Source organism: Daphnia pulicaria, chromosome 7 (genome assembly GCF_021234035.1).
Source record: "Daphnia pulicaria isolate SC F1-1A chromosome 7, SC_F0-13Bv2, whole genome shotgun sequence".
Classification (NCBI taxonomy): Eukaryota; Metazoa; Arthropoda; class Branchiopoda; order Diplostraca; family Daphniidae; genus Daphnia; species Daphnia pulicaria.
This window is the reverse complement of record NC_060919.1, coordinates 6,582,371-6,604,110: the sequence shown is the minus strand read 5'-3', so window position 1 is coordinate 6,604,110 and position 21,740 is coordinate 6,582,371. Positions and strand designations below refer to the sequence as shown.

At 39.2% G+C, this 21,740-nt stretch overlaps 5 protein-coding genes across 9 annotated transcripts; 2 read left to right on the top strand and 3 right to left on the bottom strand.

Annotated features, from left to right (window-relative positions):
* Positions 1-151: 151 nt before the first annotated feature.
* Positions 152-1,014, top strand: LOC124349309 (chromatin complexes subunit BAP18-like). The gene is made up of 4 exons (XM_046799795.1): positions 152-348; positions 414-474; positions 538-639; positions 703-1,014. Exons 1-4 carry the CDS (start codon positions 300-302, stop codon positions 974-976), a joined length of 486 nt encoding a protein of 161 aa, XP_046655751.1. The 5' UTR covers positions 152-299; the 3' UTR covers positions 977-1,014.
* On the bottom strand, positions 1,004-3,926 carry LOC124349285 (H/ACA ribonucleoprotein complex subunit 4-like). 2 transcript variants are annotated; one of them, XM_046799762.1, is made up of 11 exons: positions 3,838-3,926; positions 3,502-3,641; positions 3,016-3,232; positions 2,844-2,959; positions 2,406-2,655; positions 2,182-2,342; positions 1,876-2,115; positions 1,706-1,809; positions 1,501-1,645; positions 1,304-1,441; positions 1,004-1,129 (listed from the first exon to the last, which is right to left on the bottom strand). In XM_046799762.1, the coding sequence occupies exons 1-11, from the start codon at positions 3,848-3,850 to the stop codon at positions 1,073-1,075; spliced, it is 1,581 nt and encodes a 526-aa protein (XP_046655718.1). In that variant the 5' UTR covers positions 3,851-3,926; the 3' UTR covers positions 1,004-1,072. The 2 variants fall into 2 exon arrangements, with proteins under 2 accessions (XP_046655718.1, XP_046655720.1); XM_046799764.1 differs by having other exon boundaries at positions 3,502-3,638; positions 3,838-3,918.
* Positions 3,927-4,196: 270 nt separating this feature from the next.
* Positions 4,197-5,592, top strand: LOC124349303 (eukaryotic translation initiation factor 4E type 2-like). Of its 2 annotated transcripts, none has more exons than XM_046799785.1 (7): positions 4,197-4,408; positions 4,473-4,548; positions 4,677-4,729; positions 4,796-5,000; positions 5,065-5,217; positions 5,275-5,411; positions 5,500-5,592. In XM_046799785.1, exons 1-7 carry the CDS (start codon positions 4,380-4,382, stop codon positions 5,540-5,542), a joined length of 696 nt encoding a protein of 231 aa, XP_046655741.1. In that variant the 5' UTR covers positions 4,197-4,379; the 3' UTR covers positions 5,543-5,592. The 2 variants fall into 2 exon arrangements, with proteins under 2 accessions (XP_046655741.1, XP_046655742.1); XM_046799786.1 differs by having other exon boundaries at positions 4,199-4,408; positions 4,692-4,729.
* Positions 5,593-5,830: 238 nt separating this feature from the next.
* On the bottom strand, positions 5,831-10,670 carry LOC124349284 (probable sodium/potassium/calcium exchanger CG1090). Its single transcript, XM_046799761.1, has 11 exons — positions 10,297-10,670; positions 8,889-9,069; positions 8,518-8,772; positions 8,351-8,451; positions 8,088-8,275; positions 7,691-7,920; positions 7,307-7,609; positions 7,131-7,232; positions 6,939-7,070; positions 6,724-6,864; positions 5,831-6,650 (listed from the first exon to the last, which is right to left on the bottom strand). Exons 1-11 carry the CDS (start codon positions 10,312-10,314, stop codon positions 6,592-6,594), a joined length of 1,710 nt encoding a protein of 569 aa, XP_046655717.1. The 5' UTR covers positions 10,315-10,670; the 3' UTR covers positions 5,831-6,591.
* A 2,090-nt stretch (positions 10,671-12,760) lies between these two features.
* Positions 12,761-21,655, bottom strand: LOC124349271 (mediator of RNA polymerase II transcription subunit 12-like). 3 transcript variants are annotated; one of them, XM_046799741.1, is made up of 23 exons: positions 21,409-21,655; positions 21,148-21,255; positions 20,871-21,062; positions 20,648-20,807; positions 20,372-20,583; positions 20,151-20,315; positions 19,811-20,080; positions 19,604-19,720; positions 19,429-19,535; positions 19,059-19,362; positions 18,622-18,999; positions 18,371-18,490; positions 17,802-18,255; positions 17,474-17,736; positions 16,944-17,411; positions 16,451-16,871; positions 15,954-16,384; positions 15,450-15,836; positions 15,043-15,343; positions 14,621-14,973; positions 14,105-14,560; positions 13,272-14,043; positions 12,761-13,213 (listed from the first exon to the last, which is right to left on the bottom strand). In XM_046799741.1, exons 1-23 carry the CDS (start codon positions 21,496-21,498, stop codon positions 12,906-12,908), a joined length of 6,837 nt encoding a protein of 2,278 aa, XP_046655697.1. In that variant the 5' UTR covers positions 21,499-21,655; the 3' UTR covers positions 12,761-12,905. The 3 variants fall into 3 exon arrangements, with proteins under 3 accessions (XP_046655697.1, XP_046655699.1, XP_046655698.1); XM_046799743.1 differs by having other exon boundaries at positions 12,761-13,210; XM_046799742.1 differs by having other exon boundaries at positions 19,429-19,532.
* Positions 21,656-21,740: the final 85 nt, after the last annotated feature.

The following is a 21,740-nucleotide window of genomic DNA, read 5'->3' as shown; positions in this document are numbered from 1 at the left end:
TCATGGATTCATAAATGATTTTATAAATATTAAATGCGTGCTACAGTAAAATTTTTAAAATATTCCGATGGCTTGTGTGTTGAATTAAACTAAAAATATTATGCGTCAAAAATAAATTATCGATATATGTATTGATCGATACATATCATTTAGCTTAAGTGCTACGGGACGGGGTACTCTTCCCGCTTTATTTTTGTCAGACTTTCAGTATTGTGCATCCTTCAAATTATGTTTTTTTTTACCAAATAATTAACTTTGTGGTGAATTTCTGGGTTAGTTGTTTGTAAAAGTGCACAAGAATGAACTCTGCTAATAAGGTTGCCGATATATTTGGAGCTGCAGGATTAGGTAAAATACACATGGTGTATGTAGGTAATTGTTGAATGAGTGATTCCAGCCATCATTTTTCTTAGCTTTCAGTACGTTGGGGAAATTGACCATGCAGCTACATTCCTCAGAAAATGCCAATGCTGGGTAAATAATTTTAAGTAATTTACTTTTGTAACACTGTTGTATTTTTAATTTTTTCTTATACAGGTCAAAATGGAGTGAAGATGAAATTGAAATGTTGAGAAGTTCCATTAAGCGCTTTGGAGAAGATCTTGAAAAGATTTCTGAACATATTAAAGACAAGACGGTGTAAGTTGATTGCAAAAAGCACATGTCAGTGTTCAAATTTCAAATTTTATTTGCTTCTATTAGGACACAAATTCATGGTAGTTTGAAGAAAAAAACTTTTGAGGCAGCAGGTATTCCTTTGTCTAAAGTCATCAGCCAACCAGTTGTTCAACCAAGTCCACTCCAGAATATTAATTCAAGTCCTCAGCAAGCAGTTGTAGTTGTTCAACAACAGCCCCAAATGATTAATAACAAGTCGACAGCTGAAGTGACATTGAACATGTTAAATGCCTCTGAAAATGAAGTTGATGTTGAAGGGTTAAATTTTGAAGGAGCAAATGAAGTTGTCACATCTTAAAACTTTCTGATAAATTAATACACAGCATAAAAATGAAATGAATTGTATTTTCGAATTTTCTTGCAAACATAATATTACAAATTATTTCAATTATAATTAATCATCTTCCCGATCGACATCTTTCTTTTTCTTTTTTTTCTTGGCAGACTCCTCCTAAATAGAAATATGTTTACATTATTAATGAATACCAAATTACTCGGCGAATAATATTTGCAGTATGTTTTCATATAAGTAATTTTCGTCAGAAATATTCCGTTCACTACTTTCATTATAAAATAATCACGAAACCTTTGTTTAAAAAAAAATTAATTGACAAGTTTAATTTACCTTGTTTGTTGATGTGTCCATTGCAATTGAAAGGTCTTCATTTTCAGCTGTTTTATCTTTCTTCTTCTTTTTCTTCTCTTTGGTTTCAGGAACCGATTCTACGGTAGCATCAAGAATGCTTTCATTACCCTGCGGCTCCTGATAATCATGCATAAATGATCAAGACATCATTATTTCACAAGAGTATAAACACTTACCCGATCTTTGTCCTTTTTCTTCTTTTTCTTCTCCTTGGTTTCCGTCATGGATTCTGACAACGGATCAGCAACGGCGCCCGTTTCACTCAACTTTCTTTTTCGTGCCTCAGCATCTTCAGTTGGTTCAACCTTTTCTTTTTTAACGCTACAGAAAAATGTAATATTATTGAAAAATTTGATACAAATACTGCGTTGAATTACATACTTTAGGTCTACATAAGAAGTCAACCAATCTTTAGGTGTCTTGTCATTAGGTTTACCAAACTTATCCAAGAGTCCTTGTTTCACCATACCCTTCTTGACGGAAGCCTAAAATTAAACAAATACATACATATACATACAAGTAACGCCAATGTAAACTATATCAATTTTTACTTTAGGTCCAAGTCCCCATTTCCTGGGATAAGTGTCACGCTCCATGACAACACGTTTAATTTTGGCAACAATGCCATGATCACATGAAGCCATGGTTGTTGTCGTCATCAAAGCAATAGCGAGAGCCACTGCTTCACCTTTGGTTGTTACTATGACAATCTCTTCATTTAGTTCGATACCATTTTCGTACCGCAATACACCAGGCAACATGATTTTAGCTCCATAGCAAACGGCATTAACCTAATATATATTTATTTAACACATAATTATAAAGAAAGTTATAGATAAATATTAACACACACTTACAGCACTGTCTTTCATGATTATTCGCTTGTGAGACATCATCAATGCCTCTAATGGACGAATAACCCGCCGCAGATATGTTTCGTCCTTATGATTATCATGTAACCACTGCGCATCGATTACATCGTGCATAGTCATTAACCCTTCTTTTTCACTTTGGATACCTTATAAGAAAAAAAAATCTTTCATCTTAAGTTATACACACAAAAAGAAACTTCCTGGCTTACCAGAACGAACTCTTCTGAGTTCCGCCATCTGGGCTCCTACGCCTAGCACCAAACCGAGATGGACACAGTGGGTACGAACGTAAGTTCCGGCTTCACAGCTAACCCAATAGATACCCATTTGTCTCTCGGCATCGTACTCGTAAAATTTACTCTCGTAAATGGTTCGCACACGAAGTTGTCGCTTAACAGCCGAGATCAGTGGCGGACGCTGGAACAAAGCTCCAGTCAACTTCTCAAGAGCTCGGGGAATCTTAATAAATAAAAAATATATATACAAAATGAGTATTTATCAAGTTTCTAACTCATAAAATTAACAGAATTCAGTTAAATGCTTCATTATCTTTAATTATCTTCAGTCATTTCAGTCCACTACTTTCGATAAATTAATCATTAGCATCTTTAGCATAAAGCTTTCAACTAGAAGGGTCAAGAAACTACCTGATTATTATCTTCAACTGCAGAATGAAGCTTAAATATAGCAACGTACTCTTTGCCAGCTCCCTGCTGAGATTTGACCAGCCTTGTAGCACGATCAATGCAAACAATCAAACACCCTGTAAAATATTCAATTAGTAAAGTCCATGAGATTTTCCGAGTGCTATCTACATACCTGTAACTTTAGGGTCCAATGTTCCTGAATGACCCGTCTTTTCACATCTTAGAATCCTCTTAATCCAGGCAACTACTTCGTGAGAGCTGGGGTTAGATGGCTTGTCAAGATTAATAAAACCGCCATGAATATAATCTTTAATTGGCCTCTTCAATGGTGAACAACCACTTGGAAGAGGTGTATAATGATTTGTCCTTGTGTTCAACTTGTCAAAATTCTGAAAAAAAAGATGATTTAGAGACTGTTCACATTTCTTAATAAATAACAACGGAAATATTAATATCTATAAAGATCAAGTTTCCAACTAGGAAAATTTTAAGAATTTAGTTTTAAATGCTTCATTATCTTTGAGTGTCTTCAGTCTTTTCAGTCCACTACTTTCGATAAATTAATCATTAGCATTCTAAGCATAATGCTTGTATAGATAAGATACTAAAAGAATAATTTTGAGAACATCTACATGTAATTTAATATTTAACAACATACCTTTAGTAACAGTGGCCATTGTGAACAGTCCAATTTTGCTACTGGTTTTTCTGATGGCTCCAACACAAAGTCTGAATCTCCTTGAATATCTCCCAAGGACTTTCTTGACTTCTTTCCACTTTGTTTCTCTCCTAGGACTTCTGAAACACAGAAATGCTAACATTAACCGACACGTGTTACCAACATTAATCCGTGGAACATAGAATTAACCACATTAATGTGAATTTCGAATCATACGATTTCTGTAGCAAACTACAATGCACATTTTCTGTGTGAAAACACATAATCGATCCCCATAACTATCTTGTAAAATTTATATTATGTGATAGCGCTTACCAGATGAATGCATCGTGCTTCACACGTGGTTCGAAGTCCTGTCTTTGATCTAATGTGTTGAAAAACCTCTGCTACAAAAAAAGAAACCAATGAGCGGAAGTGTTGAGCGTTGCCATTTGATTTTTGATTCTTATTTTTTGGAAAAAAATTAATCACGAAGTCACTTTTTCTGCTATGACATGTATTTCCAATATTTTACTTGTTTTTAAAATCCAATGGTTCAAATTATCTCTTTATTACCATTACATTAGAAGTTACAATAACTATAACATCTTTCTCCCGTGGCGCTTTGGCTTTGGGAAGGGTACTCTAGTGTGTGGCGCCAAAACCTCTTGAAGGTCACCTGGTGGCAACTGGTGGCAATTTTTCGCTACTCTATAGTGTGGGTACTGTTTAGTGTTTTCACCATCTAAATTTTGTACAACATTTCTGGACATACTGCTTGTCTCTTTCTTTAGTCTTTCTACTACATGCTGCAAATTGGTGTATAAATTAAGTGAACAATTTGACTATAACACTCCGATTTCGTAAACTATTTACAAATGGCCCTTAATAACAATAAATTTGATGCGTAAGTTTTCAAATTTTATACATGGTTTAATAGAACTTGCGTTTACTTTGTTGCTTTTCGACAGGTTGAACAACAGCGAAGACAGTGATGACGACGAAACTTCATTCAGCGAAGAAAGAAAGAAAAAGGATTTAATTTTGGTGAGATATTAACTGCATAAGACAAAAAAAATTATTGTAATATCTATTAACTCTTTTTTAATGATGTGATAATTGCGATAGACAAATTTATGTGCTCACTTACCCATTGTTTCTTTACTAATTTAAAGGCTAATTTTTTTCAGCAACCTATTCAAGTTCCTCGAGAAGAACATCCACTCCAGTACACATGAAAATTATATTACTTTTATTAGTACATGTTAATTATAGAAATACCATTTGTTTTTAGATACACATACTGTTTGTGGTTTAGTCGGAGAGCTCCTGGAAAACATGCAGCACCCCAAAGCTTTGATCAGAATCTAAGAATGGTTGGACGTTTTGCTTCTGTAGAACAGTTTTGGTCATACTATTGCCATCTGGTCAGGCCTTGTGAACTCTCTGGTCACAGTGACTTTCATTTATTTAAAGATGGAATCAAACCAATGTGGGAGGTTGTATTATTAAATAATAATAAGGATGGTGAAGTGTTTATTAACCTACTCTTTTTCCCAACAGGATGATGCCAATCGTTGTGGTGGTAAATGGATTGTGCGTCTTCGAAAAGGTTTAGCCTCACGTTGTTGGGAGAACTTAATATTAGCTATGTTAGGCGAACAATTTATGGTAGGCGACGAAATATGTGGAGCTGTCGTCTCAATTCGATTTGCTGTAAGAAAAAATGTTTTTTGTGTTAAAAATCATATAATTTATATATATATATTTTAGGAGGATATTATTTCGGTATGGAATCGAATTGCAAGTGATCAGGCTACTACCAACCGAATTCGAGATACTCTTCGTCGAGTCTTAAACCTTCCACCGAACACAATACTTGAATACAAAAACCACACGGATTCTCTAAAGTACGGAATGGTGGTCTCGCCATTCAAATGAGAATTCATTATCTTTTTCTCTTTCTTTCCTCTACCTCTTCTCCCTTCAAATCTCCAGGGACAATTCCAGTTTTCGGAATACCGATGTCTTTGTCCGATAAAGACACAATATTTTACATCTCAAGCGGAATATAAATAAGTTGAAAGTTGACCTGGTCAAGGTGTTCATTACCGATACTGTTATTTCTAGCTTTATAAAAGTTTGATTCAAATGTGTTTAACATTCTTCGTTGAATAGTCTCTAAATACGAGTGGATTCAAAACTTTTATGGAAGAACCAACTTAAGCGTCAAATGTTGTAATGATTACTTATTCGCTTTACACTGTAAAGCATGGGAGTTTGTGGCGAAACTATTTGTTGTTAATTGATTATTCCTCAAAACCACACATCTGACAGACGGTTGATTTATTAGCTTGAGTTGCTACTAACACGGAGTAGTACATTCAGCCTAAAATTAAGAAATGCGCTAGATTTTTCAGGTGAGAAACATGCGTAATGTATGTGGAATAGGGTGATGAACGGTTATATTAAATGAGAAAAGTGGAAATGAAAAATCAACATCCATTGTAGCTCACCGCTCGACGAACGTCAAAATTTTGCTGGTGAATACTTCGATTCGGAATTGTAAGTAGTGATTTACGATAAACAAGGTTTCACGGTGAAATAGATTGCGAAATATAATACTGAAATTAACAAAAGAGGAAAATGGAAAGCAACCTTACTTATTTAACATCAACAAATTGGCACACGTCGAGACACCGAAATACGAATCAAATGTAAACAAACAAAAGGACGATGGCGGACCATCGCAAAATAATAAACAAAATTTTAAACCACACAATAAATGAACTATAATTTTATATTATTGTGAATGTAAACATCGTTGCAGTTGTATCTGTATAGATTAGTAGAATAAAAATTTTGAGCTCTACCAAGGACCATGTATGTGCGGCCGAGAGCTGCGGAGCCCGTTCAGGCTCCGGGAAACAGCTTGTAAGCTAGATAGTGCGAATTATATATCAGCTTCATTCCCTGTTGAATCCAGGTTACCATGAATTGATTCCCTATAAATACTGCATGACTGGAGTTGCCAAGAAGATGATATTTGTTAGTGTAAGATGGTCACCTAGAATGGATGCGCTCCATTTCTCAAAATTCGCTGTCACATTCCGGTGGGTTAAAGTAGCCAAAGATGTTCATCTCGTACACTAGAGTAAAATTTATGAAAAGGTTAATAATAAATTCAGCGTTAGTTAGAATAAAACCTAATTTTTAACGTACTAGAAGCGATGATCATGAAGAACAAATACCACCCCAGAAGGGCAACTCCGTATTTGCGATCCAGCTTCCAGCCATTCAGATGAGTGGCGCCCAACAAGAAAACAATGGTTGACAGCAATGATAGGGTTGAATATGTTAATCCTGCATTTTTAACAGAACAATACTTCATGGTTCCGTAAACGTGAGCAATGGCGAAAGTGTCGGTGGAACAGTACCTTTGCTGATGACTCGAACTACACTTCCCGGATCAACGACGGCCGTTTGAAGAAACCAAGGTAGCCCCAGACAAATGAGAATATCGAAAACGTTGCTGCCGATGGCGTTGGATGTAGCCATGTCACCGTAACCTAAAGACAACGAATGATTACTGTTTGTATCGAATTTTCATTTTTTTCAGTAATTTCCACCTTCTCTGGCAACAGCCAAACTGGTTAGAATGTCGGGAATACTGACACCAGCAGCCACAAACGTCAATCCCATCACAGTATCCGGAATTCCCATAGTGAAACCTGATCACAAATTTAGTAAAATAATGTACCGTCTAATAAATACAAACATATTCGAATGAGTAAATATTACTAACCAATAATAGTGATCATCCAGACCATGACGTAGGAAAAGATGGAAATCCAGAGCATGCTGATGAAAAAAGAAACAAGGAACCAACTGCCCCATTTCTCTAAACGGCAGTTGGGCATCGTGTAGTAAGCAGCAGCACGCAACGGCAGGCAGATGGCCCACGTGATCCGGTCTAGAAATTCTACTGGTGGTACCCACGGCGAAAATCGCTCTGCCTCCTCCTCTTTAATCTTGCTGATCGAAGGGCCGGAAGTGCCTCCAGCGTCACTGGGACCAACATTTCCGTCAATCGAAGATTTCACAGAATCTATTGAAGCATTTCCAGGAAAGAAAAATATAGAAAATCGTCTAAAACGGAACAAAGTTTCCTGGATGAGTGAGGCCTTACCGGGGGATCTTTCGTCGGAGTAGAGTTTCCCAGCGGGGCCACTAATGCCACCTGCCTCCGAGTCAAGATTCTTGTAGGGCATCAGCGACGCGTTTTCCCCACCGGGAAGTCTACGGGCGTAGTCGGGAATAGGAATAGGCAAAGTGTTTGCCCATCGCTCCAGTTGAGAGTTGTAGACCATCATTACACAATAGGCCACGTAGAGCATCAGGAAAATGGTCGACTCGTACCTTTGGATAGTCCAAAACGATTACGTTACCATTAAAACAAAATCGAATAGATTTTTTTGACTGCCAAGGTTTAATGGCGCACGTTAATGGTAAATGGTAACAAAACTTTCTTGATAAGACAATAAAGCTCCGAAATCGATATTTGGAATGTCGAATAATTCCATTACCATGTGACAACTTCATTGTAGATGGTGAAGAGAAGAGCAAATATGGCCACGAAATAAGCGATGCAGTCACGAACAAGCGGCCACCAATTCAGATAGATGACACCTCCGGAAAAGAGGGCGCACACGCTGATAACAAACATGATATTGAAGACGGCAGAGCCAATCACGCCACTGATACCTATGTCATCCTGTAACAAAATACATATATCAGTTACATTAATTTGACTCTGATGAAAGAACCCGAGAAATTGATTCGACACTACCTTGGCTATGAATACTCCAATCACTGCAGTTGCAAGTTCTGGAGCGGATGAACCAGCTGCCATAAAAGTAGCTCCCGCCACATCTTGAGACATGTGCAGGGCTGCCGGAAATCGGTTTCATTAGCTGATTATTGTCGGGAAATAAGAAAAACAAATTTACAACATACATTCCACCATCCTTTCGAGTGCAGGAACGAAGTAGTCATCGCAGACGATGGATAGACCCAGGAACATGTAAGCGGAAACGAGCAAGTGGACCACGAGACCACCCTTGACTCGGACATACTGCGGGATGCCTGGCCTTGGAAATTCTTCAATAGCCGGAGGAGTGCAGTTGATTCCGGCGAACGGATCTAAAATTGGCGTTGCAGTCGATGTTCGTTTTTCTTCGTTTGCCAACAAATGGCGTCTCCAAAGCCCAACTAAATTCGGACAGAAACCAAACCACAATTAATCAAACATTGTCCAGTGATGTAATTTTGAAATAATGCAAACAGATTTAAAGAGAAACTATTGGAAGTAAAGTAAAGCTACTCACCGCTTTCGATTGGGTCATCATTATCGACAAAAGTCGTGGGATTGAAGCCAGAACGAGGTAGATGTGATGTCACCAGGATCAGCGCAAGAACACTAAGTCCAACCAGATAAGCCCACATGCATCTCCGGCGGTTGGCACGCTTGCATCTCGCAAAAACTGGTCCGACACTCCTCGCCTCTGTCTGAGTTGAGACAAAATGAAGAATCAATACAATGTTATCAAATACTATTGCTGCCATTTTCAGATACAAGAACAGGTGGAGAAAATCAATTTCCAACGCAAGAAAATGTTGGCTTGTCGGCCAGTTAGTCGGATCGATTAAGATGGTGGCTCGTGATATTGACGTCTATCTAGATCCTAAGATCGCGCAGCACACGATAGGGACCTAATTTATTGTCTTTTATACACCAACATTCTTTTGCACTTCTTTCCTCGAACTCATTTTCATCAAAAGTAAGAAAGCCAGATATCTTTACTAAGATGCCCAACTATAAGACACTGTCTGTTCCATCCAGCTGTCAGATTGCCAAATGTTAGGAAGTTACACATGAAATCAGTGTCTCTTTTCTTCCTGTTCACCAGACAAAGGAGACCAACTGGAAAGATAATTGGGTTCGTTAAGGAATTATTATTATTAAAAAGAAACACATCTCTACGTTTGCCGAACGGCTTTGGCGAAAAATAATACTACTACACCCTAGCAACGTCTAGCCTTTCAAAACGAAATGAAACATAAAGCACTTGCGGTCGGCTCAAATCGCTTAAAAGACAATTTCTGGTCTGATTAAATAAGTTACGAACGCACAATTATGAGTTATAGGGGTGATGTAATACGTGGAAGGCATGCTATATATGACGACACGGTACAGAGCTATTAACGTTGATAAATGCTCGGTAGTAATGCACTCGCATGACTAAATCTCATTACTTGCAACCCGTCAACATGTATCACAACTAAAAAATTAAACGGTTTAGACAGACAGCAGCGAGGGATTCTACCAAAAACGATTTTATTACAGACAATTCCATTAAACGTAATCACCGTTACCAAAACGAATTTATTTTAAACGATTCCTTTTTTATTGGTTTCTGTAACTCACTTCCACAAAACCAAAGTGCATGCTGACCGGTGATCGCCGAAAGATGTTTGCCTACGTCAGAAATGTCGATTACTCGATAGAGCGATAGCAGATCAGAAAGGCGACAAGATGGCTGAATTTTGACCGCCTTTATTCGCTGATTAATACAATCCCCTGCGATTCCTATAGACTCCCTCTACAGACATTTCTATAATTAAGAAAATCACGTAATAAAAAAACGTTCGACGCTTTTTCTTACAATGACAATAAAATTGCTAAAATATTTGAGCTGAAATGAATTAACGAGAATCTGAAGAGTGAGCATTTACCGGTTGTTGGAATGACATTTAGATATTTCGAAAGCGTCGGGCTGATTCGTGTTGGTAGTTGTCGGTAGAGAATCCAATGACGTGGCGAGAACGGTGCTAGTTGGAAACGGAACTCTATCAACTCGACATAGCTTATTACGCAATATATGGGCTTGAATGAAAGTTGGAGAGTGCAGATGTCACTTGAAATTTGAAATTTGCCAGAGAAATGGAATATTATAAGCACACAGGCAAAAGATGGCAACTACCGTGGAATTCAAACACCCGACACACGTTGTCCAGTCGAGAAGACTAGACTTATTTCAGCCATAAAAGAAAGCCAACTCTTCCTCCTCCTCGAGGGTTAGAATAGGAGAAACGAATGTAAGGAGGGTGAGTGGATAGACTATAGGGGCGGGATTTTCTTTTGCTTCTGCGCACAAGTTGGCGCATTTCATGTATGCACGGACGTTGCCGACTGCATGCAAAGACTCTTGGCTTGGTATTTTATCGATCATTCGGCTGACTCTTCGCATGCCTTACGCATCTTGAAAGAAAAAAAAAACACATACAGAATTTGCATACTTTAGAGCTTTGTGGCACCCTTATCAATATCAATAAAGCCAGCAACGCTTCTTGGGCTTCTTGGCTTTTCAATGAATAAAATATTTTCGCCCGATTTAACGCCACCTTTTGATTAAAAATTCAATAAACTGCAAATGTGTACTACTAAAATTCGGAGGTGCGCTAGCTTTGATTTTTTGAGACAAATTCAGAGTCAGCAAGCAGTGTAGCTTTCATTTTAAAAATTCACTTGCTTTAAACTCGTTTCGGTGATAAACAAATTTCTGTCTCTATCATCAAAGAAAGCATTATAATTGATGTCTTTTGGTCTAGGCACAAATATTATATTTAAAGATTCCTTAAATTATTTATAGATCTTTTATCAGCGTTAACCTATTATTCGAGTCATGTATTGCTCTTATCACAGGACACTCGATCGATAAAGTGGTTTCCTTCTTGTCTGCCCACTACGCTAGACTCTCACTCAGGCTAGAGATATAGATGGAACGATTCCGTCGTTCTCGGAAGTTTGCTGTGTATATATTGCTGTCGACTACACATCTAGTTTACTTAATTATCATGAACCGTTCATCTTGTTAATATACGTGGAAACGTTCAGTCTCTCACTGACATTTCAGCATTTTTTCTTGAATGAAATTAACGCAATGCGGTCGAAAAATAGATATAGAAACTACAGTTTGATTCTTCTTAGAGAAATGCGTCACACCATTTTATTTTCTATTTTTATTACTAACCAATTTCCGTTAGTGCCAGTACATCAAGGGCATTATCGTTAACTTTTGACGTCGGAAAAGTGTCCTCTACACGTCTATATCTGCTGTATGTTTTAAGGTCATTAGAACAATCTAGAAATTCAAATGGATTGCTATGCGGCTATCAATTCCTATTATTACAGAGATAAAAACAACGTCGATTGCTCGTTTCCTTTCGCTGCGAGTTCCAATAAGTAATCTGGTTTAATGTTTGCTGCCAGAAAGAAAAAAACAACAATCGGAAGAGTCAAAACAAATAATCTTCCGACTTTTGGAGGGTAAACATGTAAATATTTAAAAAACTAACAGAACTAAATTTCGTTACGGGTATGCCAAACGACGAATACCTGGCTTGTTAAAGCATTGGGTCCTCAATCACGCTTCCTGCCCGATCGATAATATAAGGAAGAGCTTTCTTCATACCAAGAAAATACGCACGCACTGCTGTAGATAATTTATGTTATTTGGTCAAAGGAACAAGAATATGCGCCGCCTAAACCCAAAGTGTGTCTACATTTTCCAATGCAATCGCAACATTTTTATTTGATGTGCCGAAGAAAAGACGAGCCCATAGAAATGCCGTCGCCACACTATCTCTGGTTTCAAGTCCCATGTTTATTTTCCCTTTGTTCATAGAGTTCTGCGTCACGCGTCCTTGGATCAATATAATTTTCCACATTAGCCGACGAGCTTCATTTTTGGCAATCCACAGAAACAATAAAAATGAACATGATATGGAGCGTGATTGTCGAATATCGACCGCATTTCACATTCGTGCACTACAAAAGCGCTAGTTGTTTCGAAGAACACATTTAAAAAAAAAAAATGAAATCTTTTTAACTGAAATGAATTTTACCAAAGCCTTTTTTTTTCTTGTTGCTGTACACTCGCTAAATTTGATATAAGGATTGCGCAATGTAACTTCATACTGCAGCGGTATGGTTTTTCGGGATTAGTGTTACATTTGGGCTTCTTTCTGATCCTTACATACTTGGGAAAATAACTTTCAAGTACACTCCGCAAACGTCCATGTTGCTGCGCTATTTTCCGGAGATTATCTGTAGGCACCCTATTTGAACGTTGGTGACTCGACCTGGTGGCAACGTTGACGTTAAATTGCGAATTTGCATGAATATCTGCTGTGCGTGTAAATTAAACAAAATTTTTATTTAAGAAAGAGATACTTATCCGACGAGGATAACGTGTTGTTTATGCAATTACATGTGGAATATATTCAAATATATTCAAATAAATTCAATTTTAGACCTTTAATACTGGTCTTTTTTTTTTCATTTAAAAGGGCTGATGGTAATGCTGATTATGTTGTTGCTGCTGCCCCATGTTGTGCTGCATTTGTTGTTGCTGTTGTATAGCCACCATTTGTTGGTGTTGTAACCGAACAGCTTGCTGCTGATTAGGCATAGCTCCTCTAACGAATTGGTTCGGCTGTGCCGCGTTCATTTGCATACCGGCGCTCTGCATAAACGGCGGGCGCATGGGAGTAGCGTTCATTCCGCGCCCCTGGGGCTGTTGATGTTGCTGTTGCATGAGGATCATATTCCCTTGTGGCTGCGTTTGTTGCATGGGGAAATTTCCAGCTCCTGAAAAATACAATATTTCATAAAAACGAACCGAGAACACATTAAATATAGACGGAACCTTGAGGAAAATGCTGCCCCATCATTCCTTGCTGCTGTGGCTGTTGCTGTGCGGGTTGTGATTGGGCCTGCTGTTGTTGGGGATTGACGAGTTGTTGCATACCAGGTGTTCCGCTTTGGAACATGCCGAAATTCTGATTCATGGGTGTGTGTATGTTTGAAAATCCACCAGGAGCCATTTGCACTTGTTGTTGCTGTTGTTGTTGCTGCTGCTGCTGCTGTTGTTGTTGTTGTTGCTGCTGCTGCTGCTGCTGCTGCTGTTGTGGCTGTGCCTGTTGCGGTCCTTGCTGTCCAAAGACGTTACCTCCTGTGTGCTGCTGTCGCATTTGCTGACGCATGAACTGCTGCTGTCTCTGTTTGTCTACCATCGAAATGTTTGGAAATTGTTGTTGGTTTGCACCACCACCAGCCACTGCACCCGGTGCGACTCGAGGATTGTTGGGCATGGCTCCTCCTCCAGCTCCAGTTGGCGGAGCCGAGGGTACAGCAGTAGGATTGGCGACAGCAGGATTGGCCCCAGAGCCGGGTACGAACTGAGTACTTGTATGCCTCTGTCTAAGCATATTGCTCAACGCCTGGCGTGATTGGGTGCCCGGTCTTTCGCTTGGGAATCTCGGACCGATTGTTTGTTGCGGGAAAAATGCAGCCGGTGTTGGGACTGTTCCTTGTTGAGAGGCTGGTGGGGCCGGCGCTGTGTAATTATTCCACTGAGGAGGTGGTTGAGGTGGATACATTCCGGATGCAACTGGGCTCTGATAACCTCCTCCAACGGTCTGCATCAATTAAATATGTGAATGAAATCAACGTATGTAGAAATGAATAATATAAAAATACCGGTTGAGAAACTGTGGCAGCGGCGGCCGCGGCCGCTGCAGCAGCTGCAGCGCCTCTTCGACCCCGCGGTCGACGCTGGTTCGATTTCTGTCCACGTTTCGTTACTCCTCTAGGTGATTGATCAGAAGACGGTATCTCCATTTTGAAGCAAACTTCTTCTTTCGGGACAATCTTTTCCACTACAGGAGGTTCCAATTCTTCCGGCGGAAGGATTGGGTGTTCTAGATAGTATGATGCAGGTTTGTGCAAAGCATGTGTATGATGACGTAGCAGGCGTTGGACTTCTTGGTGCCGAAGTGGTTTCCGCTCGACACGAACAGCTCCAAACCAAGCCCAAGAGAGTGGAGCAGCTGTTTTGTGGCCTTCCAGTATTTCCCAGGGAGAAACTCGCTGTTTCTCATACAGTCGGTGTCCTTGTTTCTTGTCATTGCTATCAAATCCGCTAATTTTGTTTCCCTAAATGCATCACAATCATAATCATTAGCTGAATTTTATGCTTAAATTGGATATTTCTACCTTGGTATCGGTCAGAGTCCCATAAGGTTCACACGTCACAAATTCACTGGTTAGCTTCGGTAGGGGAAGAAGTTGTTTGATACATTGAATGGATGGAGATCCTTTGCGTTCAGCTAATTCTTTTTTCAATTTTTTAATCAGGATCGGGTAGTATTTACGGCTGTCTTCACCACGATCAGACTGGCCATCAGTCACTAGGGTAGAGTGCAGTAAGGTAGCCAACATATCTTGCAATGTCGTAAAGAGTTCGGTATTATTAGATGCATCCACTACTCCGTTAGTCACTAGCTGAGTCAACAGGATAGCCCAATCTATGGCTACCATTGGATTACGCAAAATAGAATCAAATAAACCTAGAAATAAATTTAAAAAAAAAAATGTACTTTTAGAATAAGAAACAATCCTTAGAAATGTAGTCTTACCGCCAACAAGGCTAAAACGGAGCTGCAATGCCTCCAGCATTGCCTGTCGCGCTCGGATGTCTTCACCCTGATAGAGGCGATCCTCTTTGGGCAAGAAATTGAAGTGCGACAATTGAGAATGAAGAGAAGAAAGAAACATCTCGCGTTGCTCGTCTTGTCCTTTAAGACACGTCATCACCAGAGATAACAAAGGTTCGTAAGACAGCAACGATTTGGAACGAAAAGCTAGTGTGGGGTTTGGAATGTTGCGCTCTTTATCTTTTCCCTTGGAAACTAGACCCCAATTGCAGCTTTCAAGTACCTGTAATTGCAGAAAGTTAGAGAATCCAAAAATGTAATTCAAAGTTTTCTGACAATTACAAGACACTTTATAAAGTCTCTTTATAGTGCAGAACAGAAATCCTTACTTGGCTTGCCACTTTGAGAATTCGCCCTTGAACAGTTCCTGGAAGCTTCGACACTAAAGGAGCAATCAACGAAATTGACAGACTCGGATGCGATTTGATGGCGGAACCGGAAACAGAAGAGGATGGGGTGGCAGCTGCCGCTTCGGTTCGCTTTTTCAGAGAACTGGATCCTCCGCTCTGATCTGGCTCCTCTTTTACACCTGGTGTTGTAGACAGTTCAAACACGTCAAGAACAGCGCGAGCGATAGCCTCCAATAATTGATTCATGTCAGTAGAGGATGCCCCTCCACTGCCTATTGAAGTTAATTGCTGGCAAAGTAGTTGCAGGTCCAACCAAGCAACTCGTAACCGCCATTGATCGAGACTCTCTAAAACACGGTTAACGACCTGTAAATATCAAAGAATAAAACTTTAAACATTTTTATACCTTAAATTTAATTTTTAGATTCCTAGATAATAAGTAAATTTCTCTATTTGATCAAAGATGGAATTTTTAAACATTACCTGTCGATAATCTTGGTGTTCGTTACTGATGTCCTCAACTACACTGGCACCGGAATCGGGACGGCTTATCATCTGGAGAAGACGCTGAGCTTGACGTAAGCTTAAGCAGCTATCGAGAAGGCCATCCAATTTCAGCAATTCTTCAGGATTTTGCAAACAACGTTGATGAACCCAAGGCTGAGAGCAAATTTGTCTCAAAACATATCTGGCGTAGGATGCCAATGGCACGTTCTCGGTAGCCCCACCAAAACTGTTACGACCGCCTCCGACTCCAATATTGCTCGAACCAAAGTCCAAGTCTAAGTCACCGCTCCAAGAGGTTCCCAAGATGTGGGAGATACTGACTTCGTTGGCCATCGAACTGTTACCTACCCCCAACCTATTACTGCTGTTGATGTTGCTTCCACTGCCTGTCAGCCGGCTACTTTTACCTTGGATAGATTTCAAACAGTTTATACAATAAATTCCTTTTAAATTAAACGTTTTGACTTATTTACCTTCGGGTGGAACGCGATCTGCCAGCACCAGGATTGCTTTGAGTACCGCTAAGACAGGACCAACAGAAATGCTATTGTGAGTAGCCGCTAGGAGATGGCGATCACACGCTAGTTTTACACCCAAAGAGGAAGGCGTGGTTTGTTGCAATGTGTGATGAGGGGAGGCATTCACACTGTGACTGCTATTGCTGTAACACGCAGGATGTGGAGCATCCGACGTCTTAAACAGCCGCAACACGAGGTGGCAAGTCAAACGCGCACCGGCTTCGGCTTCCGGATCGGTATCGGAACGGCCCCCTTCGTTCCATATTTTAACCAACGAAGGAACTCCAACATATAGCAAAAAATCCTGAAGCCCAAAGCAATGACGCGCTAAAAGTACCGAAAACAGGACAGCTAAATTGTGGTGGATGGAATTATCCTGTCACAAACAGAAAAAATCAACATTAATACGAAATACATAAACTTTTATTATTAAGTGTTGTAATCTTACCTGAACATCGACCTGTGTTGATACATCTATGTAAGCCGTGGCCGAATAGCAGAGAGATGTCAACACTCCTAACCACTCGGCGGACAGTGCCGAACATCCGGCGGTCAATTCGGCACAGAGAAGTGCAATATCATTTAGCTTATCATTGTCAGCTTCATTGCACACAGCTACTACAACGTTGAAGACGAAGCTATAACGCAATTGTGCAGAGTCCGACAGTTGACGCAAAATGTGGGGCTCGGGCTTTCGGCGTGGACTAGTTATGTAGTCCTGGAGAAAATCCCGGTTCAGTGGATGCACGGATTTCGGTAGTGATACGACAGGGGCAAATATGGTTTGTTTAATTTTAGGGTACGCGTTTGAGAAAGCAAACACTTCACTTCCGGTATTCATAGCCACACCACTACTGCCGCGACTAGAAGATGAGTTTGAACTCGTTAGAGATGAATCCAATTGACCGTTTTTGGCCTAATGACGACAACAGATTTATAGAATTCATTCACAACAAATGGTCCTTACTAAAAGGTTACCTTAAGGAATGAGCAGCAACTGTACAAGTCGTACAAATACGCTAAAATGCAGCGTTCCGCCGAACTGCAATCGGCAGGATTCGTAACGTGCTTGACAATCCGACATAGCGATTCAAACGCAGCAGCAGTCGATTCGGGTGAGAGTAGTAGACAGCAGTGAAAACGGCGAAGTACGCCAACGATATACAGTCCTACGTTGGTTAGGTAGTTACGACTAAGAACCGAGTTCCTTTGAGACAGCAGGAGCTCAACTTCAGGGAGTTCTAATGGATAAATAAATAGAACGTTTAGCTTTATCTTAATATCTTGGCAAACTCTGAGCTTTTACCTTTAAGGAGCTGTAGACATAGATCAATGAGTCCACTTATACTTAGCGAAACTTCGAAGAGATCGAAGAGAAAAGAAATGTGTTCCAAAATAGGCAAATACGCTGCTCCTCCAACGGTGAAGCTATTGATCATTTCCATACAAGTTGAGGCTGCTTGGGCAGCTACGGCATGACGATCAAAGTAAGATAACGATAGAAAGCGTTGCATGCTCAATTCAAAATTGAACTCGAGGCGCGACGAGTGTTTTCGGGATTTCGAAGAACCTACAAAGGCTCCGACTCCTCCAGCTAGATTTGTCCCTTCCGTTTGGACATCAATCGCTAGCTTCTTGTGAAAAAGGCGACACATTTCCTTTGAGACTTTTTTAACAGCATGGCGAGATTCTTCGCGTGCTTTTCCAACTCCGTACAGCAGAATGTGTCGTTGATTGCAGTCGTGGATTAAACTATCGTCCTAAGTAGAAAAGATAAGGCGACTTTAGGATACATAAATAATCAATAAGTAATCAATAATTTAAATATAGTTCGAATATTCGTACAAGTTCTTAGATCAATATTATGTATATTACCTGAGGCAAAGGAAAATGAGTGGTAAACAGGAGGTGTCTTGATTGACGTTTACCCTCTTTCTCTCCTCGACCAGATTCAAGTGTGTTATGACTTTCATCTTTGGGAGAATCAGGCGTGTCCTGAGTGAAAGTAATAAAAACAAACATCAAATAAAAACTCTGAAAAATACTTCTTTAAATATCATAGCTAGTAAATAATGCCGAAAGTGGAATTTGATTACACTAATATAAATACAAGAAAAAATACCAACCATGACAATTTGTTGTTCTTCTTTGATATGTTGCAACAACTTCCCAAGATCGTCGTCTATTTTACTGTCATCCATTTCACAGCGTAAATCATTCATACATTGAAATCCCGTTAAACTACTCATTCCACTGCTTGGAGTGCCAGCAAAATGACCCGAATTTGACGGAGCAACCGTTGCTCCACTATGGCCAGGTGTAACTGAGAGAAGATCACCTCGCGAAATGAGAGTACACATGTACATGTCATGAGAGAACACGTCATGCTTGATGAGTTCATAGTATAAATGAACCAAAGACGCAAAAACTGTTCGATTGTTGTGCCCGGAACTTGATTCATTGAGCACTGGTGCTTCGGAGTCAAGAAATTTCATTAAAAATCCCTAAGAAATCAACATTAATTTAAGAAACATTAAGAAAAAAAAATAACAATCAAGCAAACCTGATAAACGGGTTGGACGGCGGAAACGGCAGCCAAATTTTCGTCGGTATCATTGTCTTCGCCTCCAACAGCATCACTTTCTGTTAAAGCCACCAAATCCATTTGTCTCTTTTCTAGAAGCAGAGCAGCTGCAATCGCGCGGTGTTCTCCATATCGTTGATCACTAACTGCCCATTGACACAACAGGCGAACAAACGGTTCATCCTGTTTGGCGAATTGGCCAATTTGCTCTACAGTTGCAGGATCAACATTTCCTTTGATTCCCCCAATTGCCGGAAATATTTTGACGTACAGTGAATCGATACTGAAAGGAATATTGATTGAAAGATCACAAACAGGATGTAAAGGTAAGCCAATTAAGTGGTCTCACCTGTTGGTCAAGTCTACACGGTCGAAACTATGAAGATCCAATGCTTCGAGAGCCTGAAGCACTCGTGCTGTTATAATCCCAGTCTGTGGCTGATTTTGTTGTTTCTGCTATTGAATAAAATCATCTCATTAAAATTTTAAATGAAAATTATTTCAATGTCTAGAATTGGACTTACTTTAACACTACAATTGATTTCGGAGTGATAAACCAGTTTATCTAAAGGCCATCGTGATTCGGCAGCCTTACTACGCTGTTTGATGGCATTCTCAGCTTCTCGAAGCATCTGGCGGACCTAGAATAAAAGAATACAGTACGATTAAAGTTTGTCATGTTATAGTGACAAGAAAAATTTAATCCTAGAATTTAGGCCACAAGTCCTTACGTGATCGTTTGAAAAACGAGGAGCCATAGGTAATGCTGATGGAGGAATAGGCAAATGATCTAAAGGGGATCCAACCAAATGAGATGATATTTTTCCTTCTCCGGAATGGTTCCAAACTAATGCCGTCGGACAATGAAGAACGACTGCTTGAATGATGGCAGACATTTGAATAAGAACACTCCTATGCTGCCCACAATTTCCCACATCTAACGAAACTGATCCTTCGCTGATTTGATCGTTCGATAGAAGCGGTGAAATTCTTCTACACACCTGATTTAACGAAACCAATTACTTTACATTTATTTCAAGATTTGTATATAACTTGGCCATCCAACCTTACCTGAAAAACAAGCTTTCGACTCAGAATTTCACACTGTGTAAATTCATCTACATACTGCAAGATTAATGGAATAATAAACTTGAGAAGACCATCATCACAAGTTTTACATTTTTCAAGCATGTCCAACTGCCATTGTAAGAAATCTTGGCATTCAAGAAGTCCCTCCTGAAAGACAAATGAAATTACAAAAACGAAAAAATAAAATTTTATCTCCACAATACCTCAAACATGACTTTGCATAATTGCTGGCAATAATTAAATTGGCGAAGAGCAAGCTTCTGTTCATCACTCATCAAAGGGCTACCATTATGATATGCAGTAGCATTTGAAGCATATGCTGCAGAAGTTCCTCCACTATTTGTGGATTTTTGATAGAAATCTTGTAGTTTCACAATTTGTTCCTTTATGAACCGGACCAATGTACTTGTCCACTCTATACAACAAAAAAAATGATTATAATTTCAGATAAAATAAATTATTTAAATCTTGGAAACTACCTTGAGAGGAATCTGGAACTTGACGCTTTTTCATTTTGGCTTCAGAAATAGCCACTGAATACGCAGATGTCATCTTGATTAACCATATTGCTCTAGACATAGGAACCTGATATTCACTTAGTTGGATAAATATTTCTTCCTTCTTGTTGAATATTGGCACCTTGTGAAAGGAATCAAAAGTTGGTATTTTTATTTGTTTAAGATATTCTGAGTATAATATTACTCTTTTTCCTAGATTCATCAAAGGTTTGCTGCCTGCTAAGTCTTTGAACCAAGATTCAATGAATGCCTTGGACTTTGGAGTAACATTATGGAAATTTTCTTTGGGATTGATGAGTTGGCGTTTTCGGCCAGTATCAGGCAATGTGTTGATTTCTTGTTTTTTTGTAAGCACTCCATTAATAAAAGTTTGGACCTAACATTAGGAAAGAATAATAAAATGGTTGCCAGCCTAGAACAATCTATGAACATCATACTAATTACAGTAAATTGTAGTTTACCTTTGATAAAGAAAAGTTGTGATTTTTAGCAGATCCATACTCTTCAGACTGATTAAGATTGGGTGTATGAGAAAATCCTTGTTTCACATTGACAGGAGTCAGTTCATCCTAAAAAAAAATATTCCAAATGTTAATGAAAAGCAAAACATAAAGAATTATCCTTTTTTTTTAAATGAAACTGCATTTTGGCAACTAGCAGTTTCGTACTAGTACTTTTAAATCCGGCTCATAAAAAAGCTGCAGCTACATTCAAAATATTACCTCTTTTTGTTTGGGATCCTGTGGGTAAACATCGGGCGGTCCTAATCTCAATTTTTTAAGAGGACGATTTTCCATTGACAAACAAGCCATCACTAGCTCTAAAATCAATTTCCACGCAGAAGTGTATATTTGTTACGATACATCAATGTTTACACAACACAAGTACACAAGTAATCAAATACTTCTAAATTCTTATCAAGAGTTCCGATTTTCAGACCATGTTCAGACAGAAATATCAGTGTGATGGCTTTGCTACAACGTTGCATTTCTATAATTTGCTGTTACGGCAGCACAGATAAAGAATAATTGAAGATGAATGTATTTGAATTTTG